We start from the raw sequence: 13,781 nt of genomic DNA, 5'->3' as shown, positions 1-13,781 counted from the left end.
TTGCTTATCAGTTGAAATATGTGTGACTTGGCTCAAGGTCTTTGGTTTCAGTAGAAAAACTGAGGCAGCCTTAAACAGCCATCTGCTCAGTCCGAGTTCTCCATGTGTTTCTGCTGATGTGTGTCCATATTACAGTGAACACTCGAAGGCCCAATCCCATTTCATTCCCCTTGGCCCTTCCCCTCTTCCTTTTGCACGGAGATTTTTTACACCCTCACTTCGAACCTAGGGGTACCCAGAATGCCTTGCAAATCACCGGCAAGCTGGGAGAGAGACCCACAAATGTAGTAATTTGTCAATTAATAAGGATTTAAAAATTAGCCTTAGCATGCTAGCGATCTTTTTCCCCCCATAATAATCCCTAATTTCCCATAACTTCATATCGCACCCCCTCCCAATATAGACCTCGAAATCAAGGGGTAGGGATAGGGGTGAAATGGGATTGGGCGAAATGTAGCAGTTTCCATTGACATCACAGACCTTGGTCAAAGTAATGGTTTTGCCAAACCCCAGGAAATCTTTAGTGATGTTTATGTATGAGAATTTAACAAATGAATAGATTTAATGTCTTTTGTAGATTTTTCACTACAGAAGTTGCTGCATTGTGTCCTCGCTGCTGTTTTTGCACGTGTCTCTTTCTATTTTTAAATTCACTTCCACTTTTGGTTTGAGGTCATATTTGGTGCTTTTATATGATCGTTAAAACCAAGAGAATCCCAAGGAGCCACTCTTAACAGTAGTGGACAGCTTCATGTGGTAAAACACGTGTTTACATAACAAAGTTCAATCTGTCTTAAGAGGAGAAAGTAAAACCTCTAACTTAAAGGACTGTTATGAAAATGACATAAAGTGAATCTTTATATATATGACTATGTTTAGTATCACTATGTTAAGTGTACGTTAAGTTTTTTGCACTGATTATCGTGCCAATGCCTTATGTAATATTCTTTTGTTTGTCATTGATTTTATCAATATTTTATGTAATTATTTGTAATTGAAGAAAAACATTGAATTTCACTAACAAAATATACAAGTATGAGAGTATAAGTTTTGTTTTTTATGTTTTATGTGCCACCTCCTTAATGTCATGACATTAAACACATACTCTATGTTTTTTCACCTCAGACTAACAGCCTCTTGTGTGCGTTCTTTGATAACAAATGAAACTTTTATAACTAGCAGCAGAACTAGCCACATTAGCAACTCGCCCCCAGCTGACGGGACACTGAGAATGCAGCAAACCTTGGGTGGAGACCAAAGGGTGGAGACCAGAGAACACAAACCACTGACAGGAGGAGACGGGGGGGTGGGTTCGGTTTCTACTCCGATGTTGTTGTGTGGGCGGGCTTTAGTGCTCAGACCGGGCGGGGATCGATCTCCTTCACTGTCACCTCCTGACTCCGTGTTCTCATCCTGTTTCGAGCCTCACAGCCCTGAAAGGTGAGTCTTTAACTAAATTAGCTCCGCATGACGGTATCGGGGGTTTGAAACGAGCTAGCTGTCAGACACTGGCTCTGTTTAAATGCTAACGTTGCCGCCAGCCTCAGTCGCCTGTGCTCCACACCCACTGGGCTTCATTACAGATCATCGAGTCGTATTTTCCATGAGAGCCAGTCCCTGTTTCTCCAGCCTGGATGTGGGTGAAGCTCTTTATATACAGTCTATGGCTCCGTGAAGCTAAAAGCAGGAGCTAACCGCTACATTAGCATCATTGCATGTTCGTAGCGTGAAGTTACAGCTCCCTGTTGTAGTTGTGTTGGTATTTGTTCACTGTAAATCTGAGAGGAAGGACGAGGTTGTGTAAATGTGATTGCGCCTTTTCCCCCTCAGTGTCAAATGCTACTTTTATCACCGTTTCCCTGCGCTGGCTTTCACACACCCATGCTAACGTCTGCAAACAGACCGTGTGGCTAACCATCTCCACACGTCCTCAGCAGAACTGTCCCCGTGTGTCCTCTCCAGCTCGTTTCCCGTCAGACATGGCAGCCCAGTGTGTCACTAAGGTGGAGCTGACCGTGTCCTGCGAGCATCTGCTGGACAAAGACATCGGCTCCAAGTCGGACCCCCTGTGTGTCCTGTTGATGAGCAGCTCGGACTCCCAGTGGTATGAGGTCAGTGAGTTGGAGTTAAGGTGTGTGTGTGTGTGTGTGTGTGTGTGTGTGTCACTGTAGCTGCTCAGGTCTGCCTTGACACCATGCTTTTTTTCCGAGGCGTGTCAGTTTAAATCGTTAACCTCCTGATGGGAAAGCCCTTGTGTAAAGCAGCCGTCACATCATGTCCATTTCCTGTTTCATCAATACTTGTGTGCCAATAAATGTACAGAAATCTTAGTCCTCTGGGCCTTCCTCACGAAGCAAATCCAATCTTTCCTCACAGCTGGGACGCACGGAGCAAGTCCAGAACTGCCTCTGCCCGAAGTTCGCCAAAAAGTTTGTCATCGACTACTACTTTGAAATCGTGCAGAAGCTGAAGTTTGGGATTTACGACATCGACAACAAGACCGTTGACCTGAGTGACGATGACTTCCTGGGGGAGCTGGAGTGCACCTTGGGCCAGGTGAAGTCCCCCCCCCCCCCCCTCTCTGTTTGTGGAGGAAGATGACTCACAGTGTTCAGGTTTCAGGTTTCAGCTCCTTGCTACCACACCAGCAGTGGAAGGACACTTGCTATGGTGTAATAAGATGCCACTGTTTCCCCATGACGGACATGGAGCATTAACGCCCCTGATAAACAGTTGCTGCGTTTCAGTGTAATCTGACCTCAGATGTTCATTCTGCCGGATTTGTTTGTTTATGCCATTTGTCACGTGGTCTGGAGGCTGCCCTCTTGAACTCATCTGCAGGCTGAGCTCATTCATTCTGCTGCTTCTTCATTATCAAATATACAATTTTAATCAATTTAATTGACCTGTTTTTAGGTTGTGTCCAGTAAAAAACTGACCCGACCGCTGATCTTGAAGAACAAGTCTCCTGCAGGAAAAGGGACCATCACAGTGAGTGGCAGAGAGCTGGAGAGAAGATTTTTCGATGTTTGGCTGTATTTACTTTTGTTCTGTCCTTATTTATCTTTAATTCTGCCATAGATAAATGCAGAAGAAATAAAGGACAACAGGGTGGCGAATTTTGAGGTGCAAGCAAGGAAACTAGATAACAAGGTGCGGGTGATTCTTTTCAACTCTTAGATACTCACATTCACTTTCTTTTTTCGACATTCAGGTTTATCTTAATTGTATGTTTCTTTTTATGGTAATATCCAGGATTTCTTTGGGAAGTCCGACCCGTACCTGGAGTTCTACAAGCAGACACCAACTGGGTGGCAGCTGGCTCACAGGACGGAGGTAAACACACACTAACCCTGCATGATGGTGCTGCCACTGGCTGTTTAACAGCTGTATAGGGAAAGCTACAATTCTTATTCAAATATTGAAGTGAGGCCTGTCGTGGCGATTAAAACTGAATCTATTAACTGAAATGCTTAGTGATTAATATAAATAATCGCATATGTCAATATTTGCTGTTGAAAGCAGGTTAAATAGTGGCCCAAATAATACATTAACATATGTAGACATAAGGTATATGGCTCTCCATGGTTTCATCTATCCCGTCATAGCTCATGCTTTGTGCTTTTGTTTAGTCAAGTCAACAAACTTAGTTTTCTCACCTGACGCAGAGTGGGAAATTTATTTTATTTAATTAATGTCATACTGAAACATTTCCTCTTCCTTGAAGGGACTAATACAACTGTTGGGACAGAAACAGTGACTTTGTTCTAACACTGATGTCTGTTTGTGTGAAAAGAGGAAGCCCTGATAGCTTGAGCTTTATTACACCACAGCCTATGTGTAATATGTGTGTTGTACCAAACTCACGTTTGTCCAATTAGAAAAGTCATAACATTGGAATAAAAAAAAAAAAGTTTGTAGATATTCTGCCAGGTCTCATAAAATTATATGAATGGTTAATTGAATTGTCCATAGTTGAGAAAAGGATTTTGAGGTTGTTGTGGTTGTCGGTTATCAGATGAAGTGGACTTTTCTTGCATAGTTAATTGCCTTATTGTAAATAATTAGATTTGATATTAACAGTTAATGTATTTATTTTTCTGTTCCACATTTTCTCTTTTAATTCTAATACATTTTTAGTGGGGCCTTGTGTCAAGGGTTTACTCCTAAAACAATTGCTTTAAAAATTTGACTATAGAAAAGTATAACAACATGCCCTTTCAGTTCGATTTTAAGAGTCTGCATGTGTTCCATATTATTCTGTTCCTGATATGAAGTATTATGTGTTTGTATAATCTTAGTCACATATTTTGTCCTCAGGTGGTGAATAACAACTTGAATCCTACATGGAAACCCTTTCGAATCCCCCTGCAGTCTCTCTGTGGAGGAGAAATGGACAAATCCATAAAAGTAAGTAACACCTCTTTAACATCAACTCCTTACACAGCTGGAACGCGCACCTTCAACTGGCACTTTATATTTTCATGTGTTTAACATAATAAAACAATTTGAGCTTCTATAACAATGCAAACAGTTATTAGTTCTTGTTTTTCTGTGTTGGATCTCCCCCTCAGACTTGTGAAAACCTATGAACCCACAGTGTATTCAGTAATAGCTTGATCGTATATATTCTTTTAACCTCTTAAGCAAACATGTCACGAAGGAAGGCGTTTCGAAGCGTACGAGACATGTGAGTTACCCAGAGCGTTCCAGTGTTTGTCTTTTCTCATCTCGCCATCACTTTAACGGGTGAAGTTTGTGAATGAAGTAGATGGGGATTAATACAAGACACCACCTCATACATGGTGTCCGGCCCGCCGAGTTTCCTTCATCCAACTCGAGCCTCTCGTAGAAAACATTTGTCTGAGACTGCAACTCGTCTTGTTTACATCGTGTCACTGCCAGCGTCTGTGTAATTGCAGCTGTTTCACAGAGAGTCATGTCCTGGATCTCACTTTTGCATGTTGTTTGTTTCCTTTTGTTTTCTACCTCTGCTGTGTTTAGTAAACATAAAGGTTCAGTTCACTCAAATGACCAAACTTTCACCTCTTAGCTTTAGTGGTATTTGACTGTGCAGATATGTTTTTATCTGTAATCTTTATTTTTCTTTTAAGTGTGGTCGTTCAGTTTAAGAGCAGGACTCAGATTTAGTAATGTTCTCGCACAAAACCCTGCAATTTAACTCAAGTTAACCCTGCTTGTGCAAACTGTGCACTTACACAGGAAATTATGTTAGTTGGACAGATTTCCTGCACTGCATCTTCAGCTCTTCTCCTCAATCACGGGAAATCTGTCCAAGTGCACAGTTTGAGCACAAGCAGAGCAAATCTAAGCACAAGTGTACAAGGGTTTTGAGTGACAGCATTACAAATTGTATGCAGATATGCAAATTTCACAGAGACAATTTCTTAGTTGTCCAGTTTCTTTTTTTTTTTTTTATTGAAGTTTTGCGTGAACTGACTCCTTCTTTTTTCTCTGTGTGAACTTTCTTCTCTCTTGCTTGCCAGGTCTGTCACCTTACCATGTATTGTTTTCTAACCTGTTTCCAGGTTGAGTGTTATGACTATGACAACGATGGTTCTCATGATCTCATTGGAGCCTTTGAGACCACGATGACACGCCTCCAAGAAGCATCACAGTCTTCTCCGGTATGAGTGTGTGTGTGTGTGTGTGTGTGTGGGTGTGTGTGGGTGTGTTAACATTGTTTTAACGTAGCAACCAAACACAAACAAACAACTAAACCACAGTTCAAATCAGCTTATTATTGCTCATGTTACTTTCATTTGACGTTGTTTTGATGAATATTTTTTTCATGATTATATTATTAATTAAATATGTGGTTGGGCTTTGGTGAACCCATGTTACATATTTAGGTGACTTTTGTACTTCAATCATCCAAAGTGTTTCCAACAATTTTCAAACCTGGAGAAATCCCCAATTATATTCATGGTATCTGGACGTTTTGTTTTGGTCGCCTTTTAATTGTATCCACTCTACCAGTGGTTTGCCCGTCTCTGCTATAACTTCTGGTGGAAATGATGTATGACGAAGGAAAAACACACTGTTAGCCAGTTAGCCGGCTGTTTTTTCCTTCCACTGAGTCTTATCAGGTAGAACAGACAATAACAAACCAGCTTTTAAATAATTAAAAGTAGGATCATCAACTTAAGTTGTTCTGTTTCCTCATCAGGCAGAGTTTGATTGCGTCAACAGTAAGAAGAAACAGAAGAAGAAAGGCTACAAGAACTCTGGGGTTGTGAGCGTGAAGGTTTGCAAGGTATAGTTCTATGTTTGTCTTGTTGTCCCATGTGTTAAAGGTGTGATTAGTCTTTGCATGTGGCCCGTGAGATTCCATGTTCTACAGCATTCCTCTATAAACACCTGCTTTATCTTTGTAGGTGGTGAAGGAGTATACGTTCCTGGATTACATCATGGGAGGCTGTCAAATAAACTTCACTGTGAGTCATGGCGCCGCTATTAATGTCCGCTTTTGTTCACCCATGGCTGATGTCGAGTGACTACTGATTTGTGCATTTGTTGTTTCGTCGCATCCCTCGTGCATCTGTCGACAGGTGGCTATCGACTTCACAGGCTCCAACGGGGATCCCAAGTCTCCTCAGTCTCTCCACTACATCAGTCCTCAGGGAGTGAACGAGTACCTCTCTGCCATCTGGTCTGTGGGCAACGTCATCCAGGACTATGACAGGTACACATGTCACGTACAACACAGGTTACATCCATCCTGATACATTTTTGTATTAAACCATTTTAGAACACAAGCGTTTAAGCTACAACCCCCATCCAAACTAACACACCTGAAAATGCTCATCACGTGACCATTCATTTACATTGGGCATGTGCGTGTCAGTGTAACCAGGAAGCAGCGTGTTTACTCTGCGGCTGGTTGCATACTTAAAGCAAATACTATGAACGAGAAACAACAAACGTGAAATACGGAAGCCCTAAACGGACATGGAATCATACATTATATTTCTTCTGTTTTCCTGTGATAACAAGTTAATTTGAGTTGTTATCTTGTGATAACAGGATAATTAATGTGAGATCACGATCTAATATTTTGTCAATCATGACTGATCGATGACTTGAACACTCATGTACACGGGTAAGCCTATTTCTGCATTTGTTTTGTGCTTTATAAATGATTTATCCTTAATTAGATTTTGAGTAAAAAACTAAATGAATGTAGGTGTTTGGGTAACTGGTGCCTGTGTCAGGCCTTGATTGAAGAAAAATAAGCTCTTGCTCATCTGACATTGCTCCACTGAATGAAACACATCCTGTAATCATAGGCTTCATATAGACTTATCTCGTAATAAGTTATGAGTTATCTCGGGAAAAGAAAGTTATTACTTAATTATTTTGTTATCACGAGATAACAACTAAAATTAAGTCGTTATCAAGGGAAAACAGAGGAGATAAAATGTATGATCACATGTCCGTTTATGGCTTCTGTAGTGAAAAGTAAGAGCAGGGATTTTTTTTTCTTGGAGCGACGATGAGGTGGAACTGTAAGTGTTTACACTTCACCGCTGGTAGTCGAGTCATGTGGGTGACCGTGACATCAGTTCCACATGTATCAGTTTCTGTCTTTCTATAGTAAAATGCAGCCCTGAAACTCTGTTATAGGCGCTCAAAAAACTCCGGAGTGGGGCGGACAGCAGGCGTGTTTTCAAACTGAAGCGTAGTTGTGTGGATGTAGCCACAGTCTAGTGTGTTTTTAACTCCACATACAGAATTGTTGTCTGTGCCAATGGAAGCGATAGTTTCAAAATGACTTCAAAGTATTTTCCAAATATTCTGAGACGTCTTGATGATAAAAAGTTAAACTATAAAAAAAAGACACTGACACTTTGTTTTCTTTTCTGTGTAGTGACAAGATGTTTCCTGCCTTTGGCTTTGGAGCCCAGACTCCTCCCACATGGCAGGTAAAGCTTAAACTAAAAGATTAGAACTGCATGCAAAGGTAAGGCTGCGGTTTAAATGCAGTTTGAAGACTGAATTTGTAATAGTGTGGTTTTTGCAGAGGAAATGATACCTGATGGTGTTTGTGTTACAGGTTTCGCACCAGTTTCCTCTCAATTTCAACCCAGCAAATCCATTTTGTGCAGGTGTGTTCACAAATCATTGTACTGTAGGTTAATTTAGACACACATGTTATTTACTGTATACAAGCAGTTTAATACACATGAGTACTTTATTACTTACAGGAGCTTTGTAGCATATTGAAACAAGTCTGGACTGTGTGTGTGTGTGTGTGTGTGTGTGTGTGTGTGTGTGTGTGTGTGTGTGTGTGTGTGTGTGTGTGTGTGTGTGTGTGTGTGTGTGTGTGTGTGTGTGTGTGTGTGTGTGTGTGTGTGTGTGTGTGTGTGTGTGTGTGTGTGTAGGTGTTGAAGGGGTGGTGGAGGCCTACAGGGTCTGTCTGCCCCAGGTCAAACTCTACGGCCCCACCAACTTCTCCCCCATCATCAACCACGTGGCGTGCTTCGCTAAACAAGCCCTCCAGCAGACCACTGCATCTGTGAGTGTTTGTCTTTAGTGCCATTTCCATTAATATAAATGTAAACTCGCTTAACCAGCCTGTGTGAACATATTGTCACTGTATTTAACAGATAATTACAAAGGTCACCCTCCTTACACATCCGCAGTACTTCTTCTGGCTAAAAGACACTTTACTGATCAAACAGGAACAGGATGCTTCTGTTCGCCACAATCTTCTAAACTGAACATGTCCTTCTGATACTGCCTGTTTATATTGGGCAGGTTGGAAGGAGAAGCCAGTTAGTACTAATTTCCTAATTCTGTTTCATTCTGTATAATAGAATGTGATTGTCACTGGAGTGCAGGGAGATTTGATTATAGCTTGATCCACATCATCAGCTCTACGATAATAGCACAGTGATGACCTTTGTAAGCAATTTTCAGATGCTAGGCTCATAGTTATTGGATTTGTCTGCTCCACTCTCTACTTGCCTATTTCCCCCAAATCTTCAATTATGGGAAAGTGTATGACTCGGATGTTCCTTCATATCTGTCGTACTTGAAATAGGTCATAAATTTCATTCATCATGGTCTTAAAAGTATTGAAGAATTCAGACCTCTGAATTTTTAAACTGATTTTAAAAAATCACTTTTGAACAACCAGTTTAAAATGTGCAGGAGGAGGACTGCAAAAAATAAATAGGGATTTCATTAGGAATATTTTACAGTAGCCAGTATCAGTGATAACAACCTACATGTGGTGTTGTGAACAGTTCATAGAGCAGTCTAACTATTCTTCTTCTGCCTGTGTTGTTTTCCTCCTGAAGCAATACTTTGTTTTGCTCATCATCACTGACGGAGTGATCACAGACATGGATGACACCCGCAACGCCATCGTCAACGCCTCTCGTCTGCCCATGTCAATCATCATTATCGGAGTAGGGGGGGCCGACTTCAGTGCCATGGAGTTCCTGGATGGAGACGATGGGCGCCTGCGTTCTCAGACTGGCGAGACGGCCATGAGAGACATCGTCCAGTTTGTGCCATTCAGGCAGTTCCAAAATGTAGGTGACATTTCTTCGAATGAAACATGGAAATGCGAGTGGATTCTTTTTTTTTTTCTTAATAAGCCAACTCATTGCTATAAAACCTGCATGCACACTTTTTGCTGAGCGCTTTACTGCAACATTTCCAGTTTAACTGAGTTCAAACTCACAAAAATCAAACCTGGTAGGTCATATCTGATCACAGATAAAATTACTTAATTTAAAAATGTGCTACTTTGGCACTAATGCAGTCGCCTCTCTTAGTCTGTAATTACTATTCAGTGGTCTGGAGCCAAGTCCCGTCAACAGCACTATATCTGATTGGTTACACAACACGAGTTATAGCCTTTCAGCACAGAGAAACACAGAGACGCGTTGAAGGTTGGCCAGACGATACATTTTCTTATAATGTTGTAATAAACAACACAACCTTATGAGCAAGTTCATTTGTTGATCCAAGACACTGAGAAAGACAGAGAGGGAGAGAAACCATCACTAACTGCTGAGCTAAGGTAACCATCAAATCCAAATAGTGTGTAAACAACTGTAAGGATCGGCTGGAAAGTTCCCTGAAATAAGAAGAGAGTGTACGTTTATATGTACAACAGTTAATAAGATGTAATAAGTAATGAAGACATCAACATTAACTAGGTTGGGATAAAGCAGCAAAACATGCTAACACACAGTAACACAGACACACTGGAAACATGTTCACGGCCACTCACTAGTACAACTGAAATTTAACTCGAGTAGAAAGGAAATTACTTTAAAAAGCAAGTCAGTAAAAATATACTGGGAGTAAATGTTACTGCGGCTTATTTTTAAAAGCAGGAAGGAGAGGGGTAAAAATGTTATATGATGAAAGTAATGATGCAGTGGACAAAGTAATGGAAACATAACCAGAGTCCATCTACTTTATGTAGTGGTATTTTTGTGTTGGATTTAATGTTATTCTAAATTTTGATTTGAATTTTTACTAAGACTGTACATTAGTTCTAGTTCTAGTTCTTCTCGATTTAATAATAATTACTATCTGTATCACCTGAAATAATCATACACACACTGGCCACCCCACCTTATTCTCAGCCCCTCAACTTAGATCTCTCTTAGCTTATTTGTCTGCCTTGTGTATTTATGTCTTTGCAGGCACCCAGCCAGGCTCTTGCCCAAAGTGTATTGGCCGAGTTACCTCAACAAGTGGCCTCCTTCTTCAGTTTATTCAAACTGAAGCCTCCCCACGATCCCAGTCCTTCATAGGGGTACCCTGAATATTCTAAGTCGTTAAACCACACTACAGTCCTAGTCTGTGCTTGGCCCATATGGAATTAACTGGCCATTCACTCACTGCATGAATCACCCCATGAAGTTGCTGCTATTCACACTTTTTTCCATTCCCGCTTCTCCAACCCTGTTGTGCTCAATATTCATATGAAAGGGAAAACTCCTCTCTCGACAAGAGCTACAACTTTTAGTTCTATTAAATTTTTCTATTGGGTATTTCACAAATTCAATATATTTGCAGAACAGCTCAAATAACAGCTTCATATATTAGCAGTGGATCTCTGGTTGCAGTGTGAACCATTAGATTCAAGGCCGATACTCATCACTCCACCATGGCTGGTTTGTAAATGAAATGAGAAGAGCAAGTTCAGGCAACTTCTCTGAAGGCTGCCCTGAAATAAAGTGAGAGAAGTGCCGTTGTGACAAAGGCTACGTCCATGTTTACGTTTTAAAACACAGTAGAGAGCATACCTCAGCCTCCACCAAGGCCCAACTGCCCCCGGCTAGATCCAGATTGTAATTGGCACGTGTCTCCTAAATACAAAAATGGCATCAAGATCCATTCATTATTCTGAGAAATCAAGGAAAATGTTGAAAGATGAACAATCTCAAAATGTAAAAGAAAGTTTCAAAAAAATCAATAAATCCCTGATCTACCCCAAAAATTAATAGGACCTCTTTTGATTCATACTTCACCCTTCCACCACGTTCCAAGAAAATTGGTTCAGTCATTTTTGGCGTAATCATGCCGACAAACAGCAAAAAAAAGAATCCCCTTGAGGGAGGTAACAAACAAAATCCTTTTCTGTCTGGACAAGCGTTTTAGCTCTGTACCAGAAATGATCTCTGTCCATACAAACACACCTGAAAATGAACATCATGTGATCATTCTCGCACACTGGTCAAACATTTGTTGCTGTAAACAGGAAGCAGATTGTCTACTGTAGTTGGTTGTGGAAAAAGTAGGAGCAAGGATTTCTCTCCTTTTGACTGTAGATGGTGGAACTGAAAGTGAGTCTTAGCATCTCTTTCATTCACTGCTGGTAGTCGAGACTGGTAAGACCCAATCAGGAAGTGGGTAGGTGATGTCTGAGGTCTCCGTTTCTGTCCGTCCAGATTAAAACAGCCCAAGAGTTTACAAATTATAACAGAAGTGATGTGACTTAAAACTAAGACATTAGTGTGGACGTAGCCAAAGTCACTTCTGAAGTTAAAAACAAAGAGGGTGAAGTTTTCCTTTCAACTCTTCTCATCCGCATGACTTTCTACCTAAACCATGCTCCCTTCGTCTCATCAAATCTGTGATGATAATGATCTCAAAATGAATAATCTCTACATACACAATGAGTGCTTTATACCTTTTTTTTAAAAACTCGCCCTTTTTGCACTACAGGCTCCGAAAGAAGCACTGGCGAAGAGTGTGTTGGCAGAAGTTCCAGGTCAGCTGGTGGAGTTTTTCAGTGTCATGAAGCTGAGTCCACCCATCTCCAAACCTGCATCAAACCCTGCACTAAACCCTGCACCGAATCCTGCACCAACCCCTGCAGGGACCATCTGACAGCACGAGGAGGAAACCAGAGACAGAGCAGTCCACTCTCCAACAGATATAAATCACATCATCAGCTTCATCTCATCAGGCAATTACAAAAAAACAGCCACCCCTTAAATCACACACACACACACACACGCACACACACCAGTCTCTCTTCTTAAAGTGTCACAATACATGTAGCTGTTATTAGACATTAACATCCATGTTTGTTCATTTTTTATTAGCATTTTTTTTTACTCTTAAAAAAAGTAAATCATTAAATCATTCCACCATTTCGAGGCGATAAGCAGAGAATTGCACATTTGAAATTATTGAAGCCATCAGTTTCTGTTGTATTTCCTAAAACAAAACTGTTTGCCTTCACGTGCCCGTCGGAAGGTCTTATTTCCTGATTTGTGAAGTCAGCGTTGCCACTTGGGTGTGTTCATGTGCTTTGAAGGCCGAATGTGGAAGAAACACAAACCCTTTAGAGCCTTTACACATCACTTTGACACCTCTTTCCAATATTTACATGACGAAAAGAAAAAGGATTAGGTGTGACAGGCACATAAAAATATACGCATTTTCATTATAAAGACGTCTGTGTAGGATAAAAAGTGGTGTTAGGCGCTTGTGAGAGGACAAACAGTTTGCATGTGACAAATTGTACAGTTGAAGACAGAAGCTACAATTCAGAGCAGATTGTAAAATTATGTTCATTAGTTTATAAGTGATGACGTCAGCAATTTGTGCACAAAATTTTGCCAACTTTCCGAGTTGTTGTCCCGACTTGAGATGACGTTCACAGGAATTGTCCTGGTCGGTAACTGACTATTCCGGCATCGCATGAACGCAAAAACACATAAAAAGATATTGCATAAACTCCATCCTGGGTTATAAACTACCCTGCTGCTGGTTTTTTAATGCTTCATAGGACTGTGCCATTTATATTGTATTTTTATATTTTATGCCTGTTTGGGTCAATAAGCATAGATAGTTCGCAGTTGTAGTTGCACATTTTTTACATACATACTATATGTAGCTTTGTAGTATCTGCTGTATTTGGCACATGGAATACATATCTGCATACATGCCTCTTGCTGAATATGCTTGCCTATGCACTTACCCATAATAACATGATATTCTACTAAGGTCTAGTAATTAACTCAGTGAAGAGCGTGTGAGGTGTAAATCTCGAGCTGTTACACCTTTTAAGTATGAATCTGAAACATTTTGAGGACTGGAAAAAAAAAACTCACGGACAGGTACGACTGTTTAATGATTTGATTTAGTTCAGGTTTAGTCTCTGTCAGTTTACTAGAATCACCTTGTTAAAAATGTGTGTGATGTTTTTGGAGGCCTCGGTGCTGGTGAACACAAACTGAACATGCATTGGTTTTAGTTGGGCGTTCTGAGTGTATCAG

General features: G+C 40.7%; 1 protein-coding gene across 2 annotated transcripts; it reads left to right on the top strand.

The window, feature by feature from the left end:
• The first annotated feature begins 1,341 nt into the window (after positions 1-1,341).
• LOC117754291 (copine-3-like) lies at positions 1,342-12,470 on the top strand. 2 transcript variants are annotated; one of them, XM_034573146.1, is made up of 17 exons: positions 1,342-1,440; positions 1,963-2,111; positions 2,377-2,556; positions 2,917-2,991; positions 3,082-3,153; positions 3,256-3,336; positions 4,321-4,410; positions 5,550-5,648; positions 6,191-6,277; positions 6,399-6,458; positions 6,573-6,706; positions 7,892-7,946; positions 8,078-8,129; positions 8,406-8,539; positions 9,327-9,563; positions 10,692-10,804; positions 12,220-12,470. In XM_034573146.1, exons 2-16 carry the CDS (start codon positions 1,980-1,982, stop codon positions 10,800-10,802), a joined length of 1,599 nt encoding a protein of 532 aa, XP_034429037.1. In that variant the 5' UTR covers positions 1,342-1,440; positions 1,963-1,979; the 3' UTR covers positions 10,803-10,804; positions 12,220-12,470. The 2 variants fall into 2 exon arrangements, with proteins under 2 accessions (XP_034429037.1, XP_034429036.1); XM_034573145.1 differs by lacking the exon at positions 10,692-10,804.
• The last annotated feature ends 1,311 nt before the right edge of the window (positions 12,471-13,781 follow it).

The sequence above is a fragment of the Hippoglossus hippoglossus genome, chromosome 20 (assembly GCF_009819705.1).
Source record: "Hippoglossus hippoglossus isolate fHipHip1 chromosome 20, fHipHip1.pri, whole genome shotgun sequence".
NCBI classification, from domain to species: domain Eukaryota; kingdom Metazoa; phylum Chordata; class Actinopteri; order Pleuronectiformes; family Pleuronectidae; genus Hippoglossus; species Hippoglossus hippoglossus.
Note: the sequence above shows the minus strand (reverse complement) of the source record. Positions and strands in the feature narration are given on the sequence as shown.

Excerpts from the sequence above, each read along its gene's own strand:
- LOC117754291 (XM_034573145.1), top strand. The coding sequence starts at position 1,980 with ATGGCAGCCCAGTGTGTCACTAAGGTGGAGCTGACCGTGTCCTGCGAG. Across the intron at positions 2,992-3,081 it reads CAGGAAAAGGGACCATCACA|ATAAATGCAGAAGAAATAAA; the intron begins GTGAGTGGCAGA and ends ATTCTGCCATAG. Across the intron at positions 6,278-6,398 it reads TGAGCGTGAAGGTTTGCAAG|GTGGTGAAGGAGTATACGTT; the intron begins GTATAGTTCTAT and ends TTATCTTTGTAG.